This window comes from Lemur catta, chromosome 18 (assembly GCF_020740605.2).
Source record: "Lemur catta isolate mLemCat1 chromosome 18, mLemCat1.pri, whole genome shotgun sequence".
Lineage (NCBI taxonomy): Eukaryota > Metazoa > Chordata > Mammalia > Primates > Lemuridae > Lemur > Lemur catta.
The window spans coordinates 38,349,640-38,369,666 of NC_059145.1; the positions used below are offsets into that span (position 1 = coordinate 38,349,640).

The 20,027-nt window shown below is 57.4% G+C and overlaps 1 protein-coding gene across 2 annotated transcripts in view; it reads left to right on the forward strand.

Moving 5' to 3' along the window:
- The window catches only part of CACNA2D2 (calcium voltage-gated channel auxiliary subunit alpha2delta 2), a 135,407-nt gene that overhangs the window by 66,119 nt on the left and 49,261 nt on the right, over nt 1-20,027 (forward strand). For both annotated transcript variants that reach the window (XM_045530138.1, XM_045530137.1), the window contains one exon: nt 740-856. In XM_045530138.1, the coding sequence (XP_045386094.1) occupies nt 740-856 (117 nt within the window). The remainder of the gene's footprint in view (nt 1-739; nt 857-20,027) is intronic.

Below are 20,027 nucleotides of genomic sequence, written 5' to 3' on the forward strand. Positions count from 1 at the left end.
CACGTGCACACAGATGGATGTGATGAGCCCTAACAGACACACACAGACCATCAGATTTGTGCTGTCACATGCGCACGCACACAGAGGGATGAGCAGATTCACTCCCCTTACCTGCCCCTTCCTTCCTGATCCCCACTCCCCATATTCTGTGTCCTGAATGACAGAGGAGCCCCTACGAGTATCCAGAGCTCCCACTAGAGTTTCTGCAAATGCCCTGGGGCAGCACCACAAAAAGGGATATGGAGCCGCCTGAGCCCACATGGAGGCGGCTGTGTGTGTGCATGCATGAGAGCATCTTTGTGTTGGGATGTGGGTGCATGGTGTGTGCTTGCTGGCTCCATCTCCCACCTACACCCTGCTGACACCCCGCCTCCTGCCTCCTGCTTCCTGTTCAGCCCAGCCTCCCCCCATTGCTGTTCTGAGCTAGTCAGGGGGTGCTGTTCATGGCCCCTGAAAGGGGGACCTTGAGGCCCAGAGAAGGCAGTGGCAACCCCCTCACAGCAACTACAACCACCAGCCACCAACCAGCCCAAACTGGACCCTTTTCCCAGATGCAAGCTGCAGAGCCCCTCTGAGTCCATGAGGGCACTGGGCCTCCATGCGCTCTCGGTGGCCAAAGCCAGGGTCAGGTGGGAGTGAGGACCATGCTGAGGTGAGCTGTGCAGAGAGTGTATGCAGGGTCCATGGCATGGGAATGTGGGACTACCTGGCCTTATGCCTGGCCTCTGCTTCCTTCCAGATCTACAAGGACAACCGGAACCTGTTTGAGGTACAGGAGAACGAGCCTCAGAAGTTGGTGGAGACGGTGGCAGGGGACATCGAGAGTCTTCTGGACAGGAAGGTGCAGGCCTTGAAGGTAGGCATGCATGGCGGGGAGCGTTGAGGGAGGGCCAGAACAAGTGGTCCTGCATGGTGAAGGCCGTGTCCCAGCCTGTCACCATCACGCGATCCTCCTGAGTTCAGGCTGGGCTGTGCCCACGCAGACTGGGGGCAGCTGTGGCAGGGGCAGGGTGTATTATCTGGGGTAGGCTGCATGACAGATGACTCAGAGTCTTGGGGGCCCTGTGTAGGCCAGAGGTCTTCCCACTCCTCTGGGTCCCCAGGTCTGTCCGTGTGTGGTGCCCTAGGCAAGCAACCGGCTGGGATAGTGACCTATTGATGGTGGAGTCTTTGCCCCCGAGGTGGGCTGCAGGCTCTGGTGGGGAGGTAGTGTAAAGGGGCCCTGGAAGCCCCTCAGAGTAGGCCATGGTCATATAAGGCTGGGGGCTGCACTGCCCATGACTTTGAATGTTCCCCTGCTCCCCTCTGGGCCTCAGTCTCCCCACCTATATACAGAGAGGATATGCCTGTCAGCTCCAAGGCACTGTGGTTCTACGGGGTGACAGGACCTGCTGAGCTGCCCTGACAAAGCAGGCAGACCCCTGGTGCTCAGCCCATCCGAGGGAGGGCAGGTGGGGAGGGGCTTCTGGGGCTAAGAGTGCCCCGGCAGGTCTGCCGGAGGAGCAGAGGCACACCTGCAGCAGCCCCAGCCTGTGTCAAACATAGACAGTCCAGTGAAAAGGAACGAAGACGTGAGACATGCTACAACATGGATGAACCCAAAAACATTATGCTAAGTGGAAGAAGCCAGTTACAAAAGACCACATATTGTGTGATCCCATTTCTATGAAATGTCCAGATAGGCAAATCCATAGAAATGGAAAGTAGATGAGTGGTTGCCTGCGGCTGGAAGGGAAGGAGTAGGATGGGCCTGCTAATGGGTACAGGGTTTCTTTTTGGGGTGATGAAAATATTCTAAAATTAGATTGTGGTGATGGTCATACAACTCTGAATATACTTAAAACCACTGAATTGTATACTTTATTTGGGTGAATTTGCTGGTGTGTGAATTATATCTCAATAAAGCAGTTTAAAAAATAATAAGCAAGTCCACACCAGCTATGCCCAGACTAAGGCCAGGGTCCTGGCAGTTAAATCAGGGTGGCCATCCCAGCCCAGACCCCACCATATCCAGGCCCCAGAAGAGAACTAGAGTCACCTTCTCCAGGAGCTCGGCCCTGCTGTCCCCCATAGGTTCCCCTGCCTGCCCCTGCATGACCTGGGGTCGTGGAATAGGGGCAGGCTGCATCCTGGGGCTAGGGACCCAGGGAAGATGGACTCGGAGGGCCTCCCACCCAGTGGGGACCCAGAGGACCCAGAGCAGGACCCAGCTCAGCCTTGCCTGACCTTCAGGCTGTCCTGGTCATAGATGTGGGGAGACGGCTGGGGGAATGAGCCGTCATGGGGAAGAGGCAGAGCCAAGCCTCCGGCGGGGACAACAGCCCCAGTCCATGTGCCCTGCCCAGCCAGCACATTGCACCCCACCTTCCTGTCTTTCCAGGAACCAGGCCTGTCCTGGACACCTCCCCCTCTTTGCTCTAGTTCTCGGTCTCTTTGGCTCTTTCCCCATCATTCCGGACCCCTCGTTTGTACACTATTTCTTAGCTTTGCTGCCTCCTGCCCAGCTTACAAAATGTAGGCTGCCCAGCCCTGAACTGGTGTTGGAACCGGCTGATAAATGTGAGAAGGGGCACCTTTGGGCCTGCTACTCCCCCGGCCTCAGGACTGGCCACTGCAGCAGGGGCTGCTGAGTGGTGGCAGTAACAGACACCGGCCCGCCCTCCACACTTGGAGCCTAGGGCCCAGCCCCCTTGGGAACCTCAGGGCTGGAGCCTCTCCCCAAGTCTCTTCCCTACAAATTATTTTCAATGGAAGAATGAAGGGAAAAGGCACACACTGTGTGCTATGTCTCTTACATGTCATTCTCACATCAACCCCATGAAGGAGGCCCTGCTACCCCCCTGTCACAGAGGGAGACACTGAGACTCAGAGGTGCCATGCATCAGGCCAGGGTGGCAGAGCCAGGACTTGAACCCAGGTCTCTCTGACCCTGCAGCCCCTTGACTCGCATGTTATTCCAGAGGCCAGTGAACTCCTCCTGCTGCAGCAACCCCTGGCTCCGGGCCATGAGGTGCTCCTGCCATATCCCCAGAGGAGGGGGAGGACCACCCTTCCCCCTCCTTGGTCCTAGTTGTTCAGTATGAGCCTTGGTCTTAATTATGTTTTTAATTTGCTTTTAATCAACTTCTGGTCCCTTTCTTCTCTTCCACATTTGTTTGTAGACTGAGCACATATGGAGGGAGGGGTGTTGAGGGCCTGGACCCCCTGCCCCCACTCCATTGTTCCTCTCTTCCTGGACCCCATCCAGTAATCCAATTTAAATCCCTTGCTCTGGTCTGGAATTTTAATTTGGGGCTTGCAAAGAGGGAGCTGAGCAACATAGGACGGAAGTTCATTGTCTCATCTAATCAGGGACAATCAGATGTTTGTAACGAGTTTCTCCAAGCTGCAAATGGTGGTTTCTGGGGCCAAGAGTCAGGCAGCAGCAGGCCAGATCAGGGGCTTTGCCACACAGGCAACCAGCATCCTCAAGTCCAGGAAACAGCTGGGCCCTCAGCCTCAGAGACGTGGAGGGGAACCTGTCTTGGAACTTCGACTACCCAGGGAGATGGGGCCTCTGAACCAGGGCCCGCTCTCTTAGGGTCTTGAGCCCCAGGAGGGGTAGGGAAGTGCCTAGGTTCTTATAGCACACTGAGGGCAGAGTGAATCCAAATCAGTTGGACTCTCTTGTCCTCCTGTCTATTCACCAACATTTGTCAATGGCCTGTGTGCCAGGCCCTGCTGCTGCCCTCATGGAACTCTCAGTCCAGGTCCTGTCCCAGGCCTTAGTTTCTCCCTCTGTAAAATAGGGACATTAGCACCCCTCCTACCCGGTCCCTCTGGTTTTATAACTCCAGGGCCCATCATTTATAAAGGCCACAGTGTGGATAGTGTCTTTGAAGGTTGTGCCACCTGCAGCGCCATCCCTGGCACCCCTGCTGTGTGGCTCAGAGGACAGGCCGTGGGAGGAGGCACTGCCCTGGATAAGGTGGGGGGCGACCCCAGTGACAGAAATTCCAGTCTCCTGCCCGGGACAAGGCCACGGGCACGGTGGCTCAGTGGGCTTGGCTCCTGGAGAGTGGGAAGCCCAGGGCTAGGGCAGCCAGGCCAGAGCAGGTTCTCGAAGGACATCAGTGTGGCAGCTGGAAGCCTGCTCTCAGGGAGGCCCTTTCGCCTCCTACCTCAAGCCAGAGGCAGTGAGAGCCCTGGCTGGGAGCCAGAACCTGGGACCTGAACCCCCCGGGCCTAGGCTGGGCCCCTTCTGCTCTGCCTGTGCCTCTGTGCTCCCCTCAAGCCTCTCCCATTGTCCCAAGGCCAAGACCTTTCCAGATGTTGAGCCTTTGTACCTTTGTCTTCATGCAGTATTTTAAAACTCTGGTTGCACATTGGAGTCTCCTAAGGAGCAATTCTAAAAATCTTTCTAAAAATCTTAAAGTCATGATTCCCAGCCCCCACATCAGATTCTCCAGGGTGGGACGGGGCATCAGCATTTTTCAGTACCCCCCCAGATGATTCTGTGTAGATTCAGAGTTCAGCACTTTCCCCCTAAAATGGTAGAAGTGGTTCCTTCCCGCGATCACTGGCCTCGTTCTGAGTGCCCACCAAGTGCCAGACCTAGATGAACCTGAACACTCTGTATTGCTCCAGAGCCTCGACACAAGTCACTGGGTTACTTCTCTTGTCCCCGTTTTACACTTAAAGAAACTGAGCCTCAGAGAGGTTAAGCCACTTGCCCCAGGTCTCACAGCAAAACTAGGCTTTGGATCCAGGCAGAGCCATAACAGCCCCCCAACACTGCCTCCCTTTGTGCTACCATTAGTGGCATTTTCTGTCCACAGTGGGACTGGGCTGAGGAAAGAGCAGATGGGACACTGGTCTCCCCTGGCAGGGGCTGGCTCTGTGGTGACCTAGTGACCTTGTGCAAGTCCGTTTCTTCCTTGGGCAGTGGAGACAGGATACGGAGCACCCCCATAAGACTCAGATGGACGGGTCAGGGGCAGGTGCAGCATTAGCCTTGGTTCTGGGGGCTCCAGTGGGCAGCGTTCCCATCACCAGTGGCCTCTCTGGGGAATGAGCATCATTTAAAGAGTAAAATTAAAAACGCTTCTGCACACAGCCGCCCTGCTTTTGCCGCTAATGGCCACTTAACCCAATTAAACTGATGCATTGTTGGCGGTGTGGCCAGGTCTGTTCAGGAACTGTGTGCTCCAAGCTGGGTGTTCAGAGGGGCAGGAGGAAGGAGCCAGGAGCCAGGAGCCAGGGGCCCGGGTGGGGGGCAGCAGACCACTCCCTCTGTCAGGAGGGAGAACATCCCACCTAGCTCCCACTTACTCACTGCTTCCTTTCTACAGCTTTGTCTAAAGCAGGGTTTCTCAGCCTCAGCGCCGTTGACATTGTAAGCTGGATAATTCTCTGTTGTGGGGGGCTACTCTGTGCACTGTGGGATGTTTAGCAGCACCCTTGCCCTCCACCCACTTGATGCCAGTAGTACTCCGCTCTTTCAGTTGTAACAACCAAATGTGTTTCAAATATTACCAAATGTTGCCTGGGGGCAAAGTTGCCCCAGTTGAGAACCACTGGTCCAATGGGACAGGGCCTGGTGACCATCAGCCGTGGTGAATAGAACTCCCACAACGGGGAGACACTGGGGACCTCAGAGAGGTGCAGACAGACTGAGGCAACTCCAGCAAGACAAAGATCCCTTCAGTCCAAAGGGGTAATCAGGAAGGCTGCTTGGAAGAGGCAATGAGGATTTAGAGGGAAAGTTTGGCGTCGAGGCAGCTGGAGGCCAGTTCAGCTGGGCCCACTGGTGCATTCATTGATGGGGAATTAGAAAAAACGTTGGCCCAGGAGGACCAGGCCACAGATGTCACCTACCGCCAAGGCCCAGCCTGGAGTAGGACACAAGTTCTGCAAACCCGTGAACATTTGTAGAACAGACACCAGGGCTGTGGCTCTGGGCTCTGGCTAGAGCTTGGCCTCTGGGGTCTAAAATTCCAGACTAAAATTCTAGAGGCACAGAGATAGAGGACAGACAAGCAGGCGAGCCTGTGGTGTTGGCTGCCTCCGCCCACCCTTCTCTGGGCAATTAAAAGGTGTTTGTGTGGGGCTGGCAGTGGCTTCTGCCTCCCTCCATTACGAACATTAAGAGATCTTGACCCCTCCACTTTCCCCGCTCTTGAAAGGAGCCGCAGACACGTGGAGCCAATTAGGCGCAGGCGTGGGCGCCAAGCGCCCAAGCAGCCTTTTCTCCCTGATTGCGGCGTTTACAGCTGATTATTCTCCCCTCACCCAAACAGTGTTGCTGCTTCCTGGCAAGGAGCCGCCCAGAGGAGCCGGCTGGGGGTCCCCAGGGAGGGGGGAGCATTAGCGAATGGGCATCTTCCGTTGAGCGCCTGTTCTGTGGGAGCCCTTGGGGCCCTCCGCCTACAGGGAGAGCAGCCAGAGAGCTGGCCAGCAAGGAAATAAGGAAGGGGACTTGGGTGGCGACAAGCGCTCAGGAGAGACCGGGTAGCATGCAGTGGGAGAGTGCGGCCACTCAGGATGGGGGTCAGGGAGGGCTTCTTGGACTAGGGGCCCTGAATTGTGCGGAAGGGAAGGTAAACTGCTGTCCACTCTCCACACACCCAAGGATGAATCAGCGTGAGCCCTGGGCAGAGACACGCTGCTCCCAATAGACATGAATGTGGGGACGGCCTCCCCTGCCTACATCCCTATCTGGTGGCCAAGAATCTGGCAATCCCTCGAAGGCCTCGGGCTGTGCTCCAGGGCTGGGAGCTGGCCTCTCTGGGACCGGCAAGGGAGATGGTACATGCAGGGCATAGCTGGGACATGGCCAAAGGGTCCCTCATCTCACCCACCTGCCTGAGCTAGTGGTGGTGAGACAAGGGCCTGGCTTGGGCCTATCAGGCCTCAGGAAAGGTCAGGTTGTTGATTTGGGGCTGAGCTTCTTTAGTCCCTGAGATTGCCACTGTGGAATAGACCCCTCTCCTGGGACCTGCTCCAAGTTGCAGTGGCCTCAACGGGGCTCAGAAGGGCTGTGGTCATTCCTCAGCGTCTGATCGCCAAAGGAAGGGTCTGGGGGTGGGGTGCCACATCCCTGAGACCCACAGAGCCTGGTGGATCAGCCTCACACACACCCTGCCACTGATTCTCCCTGTGGCTGAAGGTCAGAGAATATGGCTGAATGCAGACGTGTGTCAGGCCGGGTAGCTCAGCATCCTGCTTGCCCTGATTGGCATCACCCACCTCCTGTGGAGACACATTGGCTGAGAGCCCCAGGCCCAGGTCTCACTCCAGAAGCCTCTCCTGCCTGGTGGCCCTGCTCTTGATGCCAGGTGCATCCCCTGGGAGTGCCATTCAGTCTCCCTGTCCTTCACTTGCTCACCTAGTCATTCAGCAAACCTCTGCTGCCCCCAGCCTGGTCCTGGGCCAGGTGTGGTTCCAGGCTCTACTTGCTGTGGGGCAGAAATCCCATTTTACAGATGAGGAAACAGAGATTCAGAGACCAGATGGCAGACCCAGCTACTGTCTGGCTAAGACGAGGTCATAGCTACCTGTGCTCACACTGGGTCCTGAGCCTGTGCACCTGCCTCTCCCAGAGCTCCTGGGGACTGGGAGGAAGCAGAGTGGTGTGACAAAGGGGAAGGCCCCATCAGAGAGGGAAAGGTGAGGGTAGAGCACAAGCAAGGGCCTATAGGCAGGACCTCGATGGGGGATGCTGGGAGCAGCTAGAGAGGATGGCTGGACCCAGTTGGAGAGGGTTCCGAATGCAGGCTGGCAGCTGTTGCCCTGAGTCCCTTTTTTTTTTTGTTGGTATTTTTTTTTGGTGGGGGCGGGGCTTGAGCAATCCTCCTGCCGCAGCCTCCTGAGTAGCCGGAACTACAGGCACTTGCCACCACGCCCGGCTAATTTTTCTATTTTTAGTAGAGACAGTCTCACTCTTGCTCAGGCTGGTCTCAAACTCCTGACCTCAAGTGATCCTCCCACCTCGGCCTCCCAGCGTGCTAGGATTACGGGCATGAGCCACCGCGCCGGGCCTTAAGTTCCCCTTTTAATACCCCTACACCACACGCCCCACAGGAGAGGAAATCTAGGACTTGGGGTGGGAGTCAGCTGGGTGGAGAAAATGAACCCCGGGCCGGGGGAGATGCACTGGACTCTGCTCCCCAAAAGAGACCTGTGCTGAGGGAGGATCCTTCCTGATTGTGCCCACTTCTCAGGGGTTCCTGGCTGGCAAAGGGGGCAGATCCAAGGAGGCAGAGGAAAAGGGCCTGCAGGCGCCACAGGGACAAGCCAGTCTAATTTAGGATTAGAAAGGTGAGAAATTTAATTGAGTTTTAATAGCGTCTGGCCCTTTGTTCTGAAATCCTATGTTTGAGGGCTGGGGGAGGGTGGGGTGCATGTGAGGAAGGTGAGCCGGCAGCCCGGCTGATCCCTGCCCCCCAGGGCCCCAGACTTCAAGGAGACAGACAACGGGCTATGGGGTCCCGGTGTGCAGAGCAGCTAACATGGGACAGGCAAATCTAAGAAGACAGCCTGGAGGAGGTGGTGTTTGAGCTGTGCCTGGAAGGCAGGTGGAATTTCCAAAGGTGGAGAAAAGGAAGAAAGAAGGCATTTCAGTGAAGTTCCTAGCCCAGCCCGGGCACTGGCCTAGCAGTGAGAGTGAGCAGAACAGACTCAGGCCAAATCAGGCCGAGTCTGCTGAGATAAAAGCGTTAGGGGCTGGGAAGGGGGCCTGGAGGGTCTGGCCCATGCATCAGTTTCCATTGCAGGAGAGAGGGGGTGTGGGGGTGGCAAAGGCAGGGCACAGGGCTCACCACCTGAGTTCTCAGACGGTAGCTGCACATCCACAAGCGTGGCCCTGGGAACAGCAAGTCACCTCTCTTGCCCCATTTTCTGTGCCTTAAAATACATGGTGAGCAATGCCTCCACTGTGGCAGTGGGCGCCCGTGGGAGAAGGGAGCCGAGACTCACAGGGGTGCTGGTGTGGAAGGCTCGATGCCACAGACCCAGCCTCAGGGGGAGGGCACAGGGGTGCGAGAAGGCCCTCGGGCCCCTCCTAGACCCTTGGCTATCTTCCCCAAGCCAGCACCTGAAGTCTGCACCAGCCCCAGGCGCCATGGTGACCCTGGGCAGGGGCCCCTGAGCTTTTCCTGGAGGAGGCTGGTCAAGCCTGGCTGGTCTTGTCAAGGAGTACCAGGTGCCTCGGGTGCCCTTGCTTCAGCCTCTGTTTACCCAGCCCTGAGCACTTGCTGTATTCTGGCACCGTCCCAGGTTACCACGCACTGGGACAGCATGAACAGAACTGCAGGGCCCCTCCCTTGAGGAGTGCAGTCTGCTCACTGAACTGTCACCTGCTCAAGGTAACAGTGATGAGATGCATGCCACAAAGTGTGGAGCTGGGGGTAGCCCATGGGGATACTTGACCAGGCCTAGGGGACCTGCGGGGAGGGAGCATGTAGCCAGGCAAAGGAGAGTAAGGGAGGAGGAAGGCCTGAGGCAAAGGGAACAGTGAAGTACAAAGGCCTGGGGTAGAGAGCACGTGCGTGTCCGTGCATGTCCGGGTGCACACGTGCATGTGGCAGTAGGTCTTGCCTGCTGGCTGGCTCTGCAGCATGTATGCACAGATGCACTGTGAGGCGAGTCTCAAGGCAGAGGCACGCATGAGACTCCTGGAGTCTAGCTGAGACCTCACCCAGTGACACATCCTACACAGCCCTCACCTTGCACTGCCCCCAAAGAGAAGCTGTGGCATGAGTCCCTCTTAGATGGATACAGCATGTCACATAGTGCATGTGATGGAGGCTAGAGCATAGAAGGTGGCCAAGAATCAGGGCCCTCACCCACCCTGTTCTGCAGACCCCGCTCACACTTGAGCCCTTGACAAATCTCACACTCTCTGGGCCTCAGTTTCCCTACTGTACAGTTGGAACAAATGTGGCCTCACAGATCTGTCTCAGAGCTCATGCCTGGGCTTTGATGACACCAATTCAGGAAGGGATGTTCTCGGGCGTATCACATGGGATGGGCCCCATGGATGAACTGACCTATCATCTTTAGCTGTGCCTAGTGTGTGGACCAACCCTGGGCTGCAGGACCTTCTGCCAACCCTCCCCTCTCTGGGGGCCTTGTCAAGGGCCCTGTCCCCAGCTCCCACCTCTGAGGGCCAACTTGTCCAGCTGCTCAAAGCTTTCTGCCTCTTGGCGCAGGCCCTGGGTCCCCTGTTTGAGAGGCTGGTCACGGTCGCTGGGCCCTTTGTTGCAGCCTCCTGTGTTTGCCCACTCTGTGACTCGGCAAGCGGGAGTTACAGCATGTTTGCTGTGTCAACACCAGCTGGAGTCCAGTGATGGAGATCGATGAGGGCGTAAGGCCCCATCCTCCAACTGCCTGGGTGCCTGGGGTCCAGCCCCTCCCTGGGCAGGGGCAGCTCCTTGCCCATGACCCTCCCATCTGCCCTACAGCACTGCCAGGCGTGGGCCGGGCAGGTGTCTGGAACTAGTGAAGGCAGCCCTAGGCAGGGAGTGGACTTAGCAAGGGCCAGCAGGGAGGACATTCTCCTCTTGACACAGCTCAGGAGACTTCTTGGCAGAGGTGGCCTTCAAGCTTTTGAAGACTAACTGTGGGGCTCCCCCCAACCCTCTATGCAAGATCCCTTTGACCTCCCCAGCGCCAGCCCTCTCCTCCGGTGTCCCCAGTCATCAGCTCTGGCAGCATCTGAGGAGAGGAGGCCTGAGCAGTCAGGCAGATGGACAGATGACTAGACAGACAGGCAGTGAGGTGGGGTCAGGGCAGGGATGGAAACTCCAGGAGAGGACGTGAGGAGACCACGAACCAGGCAAGCTGACATCCACACACAAGCTATGTAGGCATGGGCCAGGGGTCAGGGCAGAGACGGGCAGCTTTTTGTTGGTGGCTGGCACTGAGGAGCAGCTGTCAAAGACAGAGAGGGGAACAGAGGACCAGAGAGGGGGAACGACTTGCCCTGAGCCTGGGGAGAACCCAGATTCTTTTGCTTCAGCCAAGACTGCTCTGCCACTTGGGGACAAGTCAGTTGGCCACATGGCAGAGCCCAGCCTCTAAATTCTGTTTACTTTTGAAGTAAGACCCCCACCCACTTCCTAAGTAGGTTTTCTGGAAATAAGCCTTTGACAGTGACTCACCAGGGACGCAGAAGCTTCCAGGGCACAGAACAGGCAACTGGATCAAGAGGCAGAAGGGCTGGTGAGGTTGCAGCTGTAGCCCTGACACATCAGCTGCATGGCCTTTGCTGGTGACTTCCTTTCTCTCTTCAGTTTCCTCATCTGTAAGATGGGTGATAAGAGTGTTCCTGGTGGGATTGCCAAGAGGATCCTCTGCGCTGACTTGGCCAGCTTGTAGACATGCAAGTGCCATGTGGTTAGCGCTGTTACAAGGAGGGGCTTGGGCTTTTCTGAGCTTGCATCTTGGACCCTTGGCTCCAGAAGGGGGCTTGGTGGGGAAGATCCCTGTCACTTGACCCCCTTCGGGATTCCATGGAAAAGTGTCCCAGTTACCTGGAAGCACAGGGAAGTGGCCCTGAGGCTGAAGCTGGAGGAAAGGGGGGAGTCTGCTCCTCAGAGTGCAGGGAGGAGCATTCTGTAAAAGGGAATAGCACCGGGAGAGCCGGGGGGTGTGGAGTGGAAGATCCAGCAGAGTCCAGTGTGGCTGCCAGCTTCAACTGGGGAAGGGGACTAGACCCTCTGCGTTCTGAATTGGGATGGGCAGTTGGACTCCAGTCCACAGAAGTGGGGTGGTCAGGGTGGAGGCCATCGTGGTTGTCAGGAGAGGGGCTGGAGGCCTGCAGCCGGGTGGGGGGGGCAGGGGGAGTGACAGCAAGGGTGGGTTCACTGTGGGAGGGAGGGTAGGTAGGGGAGCAGGGAGTCTGAGACAACTGCTGGTGCTGAAGAGGAGAGTGGGCACAAGTGGTGCTTGCAGGGCAGGGGATCTTGGCAGGAGCAAGCTGCAGGGTGAGAAAGCTGAAGCCCCCCCCCTCACCGAATCAATAGGGATTGTCAGGGAGTGGGCAGCGCTTCCCGCCTGCCTCTTGCCTGCCTTCCTCAGGTGTTTGCTGACCCCTTCCCAGGAAGCAAGCCAGTGAGCTTGTGGGGTGCAGCAAGGGGAAGCTCACAGTCACAGGGGTTGGAGGGTGTGGCCTTCCACCTGGACTCATTCACACCCGGTGTCCGGGTGTACGTTTAACATCAGGTACACATTCCTGCTCAGAGTTCTCAGGGCCTTGAAGCTTTTCTGAGCTTGCATCTTGGCCCCTTGGCCCCGGGCCTTGGCCCTGCCGGGGGGTGGTCTTCAGACCAATGGGCTTTGAGGTTCCAGATCATCTTCCTGTGTGCCTGTAAGGCTGAAGAGTTGGGAACAGGATGCCATAGAATGGGAGGAATGCCCTGGACTGATGTGTCCCCACAACCAGTCGGTTGGGAGAGTTGGGAAGGCCCTGTCCCTAGGCACAGCAGATATGTAATGGGCATTTAAAGAGGGGAAATGGACACATCTGTGCTTCACCTACAGACAGCAGTGACAGCCCAGCTTTGTGGCTGTGGCCTGAGTGAGGGTGGCTGCTGCCCCCACTCCCCGTGGCCCAGGCAGAAGCACCAGGCTCCACAGTCTCCTGAGGATGACACTGGCCTTTCCTCGCCACCCCTGTGCATACCTGGGCCTCCTTTTATTAAATATTCTTCTGCTAATCTCATCTCCCTGCGTGACTACTGTGTAACTAGCTTATTTTGCAAAATATTGCATCTATCACGTGTCCCCCTCACTTTTTACTTTTCCCAGGAAAGGGTAGAGGGGATGGGATGGAGGAAGATTACTGGGTGTAGGGCCACCTCACAGGTCAGCTCTGGCCATGCCCCCTGCTCACAGGGCCCCACATGCACTGACACATGCCCCTCAACACATGTCCCAGCGCCAGAGCAGGTGGAGGTCATCGGGCTGGACCTGAGGGTGTCAGAGCCTCCCAGTGCCAGGAGGAAGGGATGGTGCAGGCCTGACCACGCCCTGCCCCGGGAGTGCCCATGCATCCTGTTCACACCCAGCCCCAAGCTGAGCTGAGACTAATGAGATACTAAGTGTCGTTGCCCACCCACAGCCTGGCACATGCTGGGCATGTGTGTGGCAGGCAGGCTGGGGGGTCAGTAGGTAGGGGCAGGGGGCAGGACGCAAGGATGGCCTCTGCTCAGCACATGTTGCTGTGCATCGATGGGCTGAGCCCGCTGCCGGGCATGCAGCAAACACTTGGCTAATAGGAACTCCAGGGATCCTCATTGTCACCTATCTGTCTACCCCCACCTGTTGGACAACTTCTCATGGCTGGTGGGCTGCCCAAGCCCCATACCCACCCACCTTCCCACCCTAAGCAGGGTGTGGTCCAGCTCTCCAACAGGCAGGGGCTGCCTGGGGCCGTGGACTGTGGACAGGTTACATGTGGAGCTCCCCGGAGGGTCCATGTGGCCAGGCCTTGGTCCTAACAGCTCTAGCCAGGGGGTGGGTACCAGGCAGCAAAAACATCTGCCCTCCGTCCCCAGAGGTGGGGCCAGGCACAGCGAGCAGCGCAGCAGTTTAAGCTGTTTTAGCATCAGAATTTGGTGCTGCCCTCACCCAGCCTACACTGCTGAGCCCCCCACCATTCCCCAGATGGAGAACAGCGGCTGCTGAGGCCTCGTCTGCACAGAGACAGGGCCCTTTTTGGCTCAGTGCCTGCTGCAGCGGGGACCCCGGCTGGGCTGGCAGGACTGGGCTCGGAGCCCTCAGCTGGCGTGGCCTACTTTCCCACTCCCCCCCGCCCTGCTGCCCCGTCTCTCCCCGCCTTCTCTTGCTGCGACTCCCTCAGGACATGAATTCTCTTAAACTTTTAATTAAAAACATTCTCCCTTTCTCCCCCCAAGCTTTGCTTCCCTGTGATTTTCCTCTTAGAAAGAGAGATGGGGGAAGACAGACAGCAGGAGACTACGGGAGACCTAGGACCCAGGGCCTCGCCCTGGGGAGGCTGCCGGTCACCCTCTGCCCTGTGCCACCCTCCGTGGCCTCCCCACTCTGGCAGGGGAGCAGCACTTCTGAGAACTCTAACCCTAGGTGTCACTGCCAGATGCGGGATTGGCACCAGCTCTGACCATGTCCCGCATATTCATAATCACCTGAGGCTACAGCACCTGCCTGTTAAACAGGCCAGGATTTCCCCGTAGAAGGGGCCCCCTCTTTCCCGTGAGGGTGCTGTTAACTCTGGTGGCCTTAGGGTCATTCCTGAGCCCACTGGTCACAGGTTGGGAAAGTGCCCACAGGGTTATTCATCAGGTGAGATGCGGCCCAGGGTTGGTGTCATAGGCCTCAAGGTCACTAACTGGGTCACCAGTGCTTCACGTGTAGAATTCCCAACTCGGAGCTCAGGGGCACAGGGTCAGGTCCTGGCTCACATGATCAGGGACCCAGGGATGCTAAAGACACAGGTCCTTGACATCAGGGAACCAGAACAGCATCTCTAATTATGGGGTTAGAGGAGGGCTGGCCCGCCCCCCTTTCTCAGGCAGAGGCCCATTTAGACTATCCCTAACTCTGGAGGGAGATGCCACCATGCCCTCAGCCCCCCATTTTAGAGTTGGAGCCCACTAAATGTCTGGAAGTTTTTTCTTGTGTCAGACCGTGATCCCTCTTGCTGAAGCCTAAGCCTCTTTCCTTGGCTCCCATAAATCCTCTCTGGCCCAGGAGACAGGGATTGAGTCACCGCCTTCCCATGTCCCTGTCACGTCCCCCACTCCTCCCAGGCTGAGCACCTCGTCTTAAGGCTTCCAGGTGCAGCCCAGGAAGCCCCCCACAAACTCACGGACTCATCCAGGAACATTCCCATGTCACACCCTGAGATGCACCCCCATGACTGCACATCTCCCACTCCCAGAGGCCAGGCCCCTCTCCGAGCCTCCAGAGGCTCAGAGACTCAAGACTCCAGCGAGGCCCCAGACATGAGAAAGGAACAAGGACGCCACCAGCAGGGCCCATGCCTCTAAGGGTCCCTGCCCCTCCAGCCCTCCGCCTCCTTCTCCCTCTCCAGCCTGCAGCAGCGGGCAGTGGACACAGCTGCCCACATAGAGCTCCAGGATGGTCCAAAGAGGGGCTGCGGTGGAGGTGTTGGCCCTGTGAAGCTAGAACAAGGGCTCCTGCAACCTCCCTCCCAGGCTGCCCTCGACACCCCTTCTGATACTCCCTGCACGTGCCCTGCTTCACAGCCCTGAGCCACCCCAGCTGGCCCTGGGGGTGCTCCAGGAGACATCCCCATGGAGGCTGGACAATGGCAGGATTGGGGGATGGGTAAAGTTAGAATCAGCTAGGAGGAGTGGTGGGCGGGTCAAGTAGGGGCACAGCATAGACAAGGCAGGAAGGGGCCTACATGGGGGACTGGTTGAAGGTGGAGGCAGTGCAGGGCCAAGAAGGTAGAAAGAGCAGTGGGAACCTTCAGCACCAGACACAGGGATTTAGAGCCCAGGCACTGGAACCCCTGGCAGCCTCTTGACCTAGGCAGGGGTATCACTTGTTCATTTTACAGACTTACATTGAGCACCAACTGTGTGTCCTGGCCTGGTCCAGGCCCAGGCAGTGCCCGCTTCCACTGCAGATGCTCTGTGGCTCTGGAGATGGCAGGGATGGGGAGAATCACAGGGAAGGAGCCTGTGCACCCCTCCCAGGGCAGGGGGTGTGGCCTCTTCTGGCCAGTAGGAGCAAAGGTACAGTCCTGCCTCTCACAGCACTGCCGGCTGCTCCTGGCTGGCTCCCCCATGGGGCCCATGACTTTCCAAACCTGATGCAGGCAAGGATGAGGGGCTCTTTCTCCCACTGCAGTACATGTCGGGGTTCCCCGAACCCCATCATGCCAGACTCCACCCAAGTATACACCAAGTGTCTATTGTGTGCCAGGCCCTGTGCTAGTTGCTGGGGACTCCACAGTGACAGAGGTAGACCTGGTCCTGCCCTCAGGGACCTGTGCTCCCCAGACAGGGAGCAGAGGGTAGACGGAGTAATGTGAGAACACGTAATGGGCTGTCAGAGGACAAACTCGGAGGAGAGGCAAGGAGAGGGTGTCAGCACCCCTCCTCACATCCACAAGTGCAAATCTGGAGCCCAAGCAGGAGTGAAGGCAGTGAGGAGGAGGAAACGAACCTTCCTCTGGGCTCAGCGTCTGAGCCCCATCTCCCCGCCGGGGATCCAGCCTCCTGAGGATCTGTAGGCTTTCGCCTCCCCACTGCCTAGCCCTGCCCCTGCCGGGAGCCTAAGTAGGCAGGAGTGTCCCCCCCCACTCCCGCTCTGCAGGAACCCGCCCCATGCCCAGCAGGTCCTGCCAAGTGGTGCCTATGAGCAGGTAGTGAGAGGTGCAGGTGAGCACAGCAGGCCGCGCTGGATCTTCCTGGGTTGCTGGCCCCAGGCCGCCCTGAGCAGCTGCTGATGTCAGCAAAAGAGAACCCCACTGCCCTTTGGAGTTCACTAGCAATGGTGGAGTATCCTGCCGAGGCCAGAAATAAGTAGGGGTTGTGTCTGCTCATGGGGGGCTATCATATGCATGTCAGGTGTGGTGCTGGATAGATATGTGTGTCTGTATGTGTGGCTAAGGGGTGGGCCATGACAGAGCCTTCACGCATGGGTGTGTGTGTGAGCTGTGTCTGTACTAGAAGAGTCTGAAGAGTTGGGGGTGGGAAGGGAAGGAAGAGCTCTACCACCTCAAAGTTCCTGCTGCTTCAACACAGCCATCTCACTTACAGGCTCTTGTGTGAGCATGTTTCAGGCACCCACAAACATGTATGTGTATGAACCGTGTGCACACGTACCCTCCTCCCTCTCTGCAACAACACGAGTACACCCAGAGCCCGTGCCCCATGTGAGGGCCTGCAGATAGACATGCCTGTGTGTATGCATGAAATGCACGTACATGTGTGCATCTTGGCCCACACATGCCCACGTATGTATCTGTGTGCACGGGTGGACACATATGCACACATTCATTCACTCCTGGTGTGCACCTATCACGGCTGTCTCACCCCTTTCTCATTCACCTCACCTCTGCACCTAGAGATGAGGAGGTCCAAGATGAAGATCTCCATTTTACAGCCTGGGAAATTACGGCTCAGAAAGGAAAAGGGACTTGCCCCTAGTGGCTCCACATCTCCATCTGGGATCCAGGACTCCCAGGTTCCCAGCTAGGTCTGACATGGCCCCAGGGCCTGTGTGGTGGTCTCCTGTACACTCCTCTGCAGAGCCTGTGGGCCCAAGGCACAGCACCGGGGTTTTCAGAGCCCCCGTTCCCATCCGCTCTCCCCTCACTGGCAGGTCCCCTGGAGCCCACAATGGGGGACACCAATCAGCAGGCATATCAAGGGTCTCCCCACAGTGGGGTCCTGAGCCTCATGCACGGAGGTGGCCTATAGGTGGACTAAAGGTCTCAGCCAGACCTCTACTGCCAGCCCCATCACCCCTGGCTCTGTCTCACCCTCCTGCTGTCTTCCTGGGAATCTCTCCTCTCATTCCGCATCCCTCTGGCCCTGTCACCTGTATTCTTACACCTCCAGAACCCCTGTCTTCCATGGGCATTTTGGATTTGTCACAGCAGCTCCTGATGTTCCCAACAGGGAAGTTCTCAGAGCTGGGCCATGCCCTAAGCCCCCCCAGGCCCAGCCCTGGCCAGAGGAGGGAAAAGGAGGAATCGGGCCCCAGTGTGACTTCAACAAAACCTGGTCCAGAGTGGCCAGCCTTGTGAACCTGCTTGGTGCGTAACACACCATGACCACAGCTGTGGCGAGTGCAGAGCAGGAGAGACCAAATAGGAAGAGGCCCAGAGCAAAGGGCAACTGTTGTGAGAGTAAGAAGTAGGAAACAGGCCGGGCGCGGTGGCTCATGCCTGTAATCCTAGCACTCTGGAAGGGAGGATTGCTTGAGGCCAGGAGTTCAAGACCAGCCTGAGTAAGAGCGAAACACCGCTCCCCTCACTCCCACCCCCGTCTCTACAAAAAAATTAGCTGGACATGGTGGCGCATGCCTGTAGTCCCAGCTACTCGGGAGGCTGAGGCAGGAGGATAGCTTGAGTCCAGGAGTTGAGGTTGCAGTGAGCTATGATGATGCCACTGCATTCTACCCTGGGTGACAGAGTGAGAATCTGTCTCAACAACTAAAAAAGAAGTATCGTAGTAAATATTAATTGCCCGTGCAGGGGGATGCCCACCACATTCCGGGCAAAGGAATGGTATGTGCAAAAGCGTGGTGGTGTGCGAGTGTATCATAATAATCAAACGTTTATCAAGCCCCTGTCTCACACGTTTGAGTGTCTATGCAGTGAGGGTCCTTGCATGCATTCATTCATTTGTTTATTCACCAAATAGTTACCCGGCACTGGGGCCACTGGGACGGAAAAAAACCAGCGTTGTCCTTGTCTCAGAGCGTGCGCAGCCTGTTGGGAAGTTGCAGGACGGAGCAGTGAATTCCCTGATGAGGGCACACAAGGATTGTGGGCTCCTGAAGAGGGCCTGATGGGGACATGCAGGCACCGCATGGCCCCAAGGAGCAGTGTGGTGGAAGACATATGGACCCTGTGGGAACCCCACGGAGGGGTCTGCCCAGGACTGGGGCATATCAGCAGCTTTTTTCTCATTTTCAGTATTTGATGCCCGGTCTTCAGAGGCCCTAGGAGCTGGGCAGGCCCTTGACAGTGCAGGTTTGTATCCTTCACTGCGCAGGTGGTGAGTCTGCAGCCGGCAGTGCAGGTCTCCTGGACTCCTGTAATGGTACTGGCAAGGCTTGTCCGGAGCCAGGCCTCACCCCGGGGTCCCCGCCCCTCTGCACAGCGCCTTCTACAGCCCAAAAGTGGAAGGGCAGGCCCGGGAGGCTGCTTTGGGGGCAGAGCCAGCCCTGGCTAGGCTCCCTCCCAGCAGAGCCTGTGTCCTTCCCAGGCCAGCAGGAGCACCGGGGGGCCTTGGGCGTTTCGTTGGTGCTCAGCATCCCACCACAGAGTGGCAAGGATCGCCAGCCTTCCCGTCACACTGGGCCGCTGTGAAGATGAGGTGCGCTGGCCCTGCGACCTGTGCTCTCTAGGAGGCCTTTCTGCCGGCGGGCGTGGGGCTGCCCACTCTGCGTGGCGGCAGGGCCAGCGGCTGGCTTTCCCTCCTCCTCAGCAGCTCTGAAGCCATCCGTCACTTACAAAGTCTCTTCATTTCTAAATAAAATGATTTGTTAATTTGAGTGAGTGATCGCCACTCGCCCGTGCCTCTTTGCAGGCCCAGGAACAGCTTGTGGGCTCCCGGAGCCCCGCGCCGCCAGCCTGGCGCAGACTTGGAGGGGTTGTTTTCGATTTAAATGTGAATTGAATGAGGAGAAAAATGTTTCTCTTGGCAATTCCATAGGAGCTCGCTCTTCTGACAGATGTTGGAGTTTATTATCCCATCGGGCCGGCGTTTTGTCGAGCAGAATTGCTAATTATTTCAAAGGCCCGGCCACAGCGAGGGAGGGAGGGAAGGAGGTGGTGGGTGTGGCTTTGGGTGGCATCTGCCCACAGGAAGGCGCTGTGACAAGAGACCCAGCCCACCATCCCACAGTTGCCCTCCCAGAATCTGCAGGCATTTTGGAGTCGGGGCTGCCCTGCCCCTTCTTGGTTTGTTTCATTCAGTGTCCTGGAGGAGGCAGCAGGGCCTGTCCTTGCTGGAAGGTCACTCTTGGGGTCTTGAATTGCCTTTGTGTTCAGGGAGTCCACGGGTGGTAGATGTGAAGGCTCCAGAGAGCCCAGTGTTTTCCTCCCTGTGTGAAGCCGAAGTCATTGACTATAAGGCCCACACCTAGGCTGTGCCCATGTGCTCTGTGTGGGCCTGTGGGGGCTTGGCATGACTGCGTGCTGTGTTTGCAGGTCCGGAGCCGCCTGGCATGACTGCATGTATCTGCGAATGAGATGTCTGTAACCATGCTTCACAGACCTCTGAGGAATAGTTCTAGCTCATTTCTGTCCCCAGTCCCTGCACTGCAAGGTGAAGAAGGTCTTGGAAGACAGATGGCCA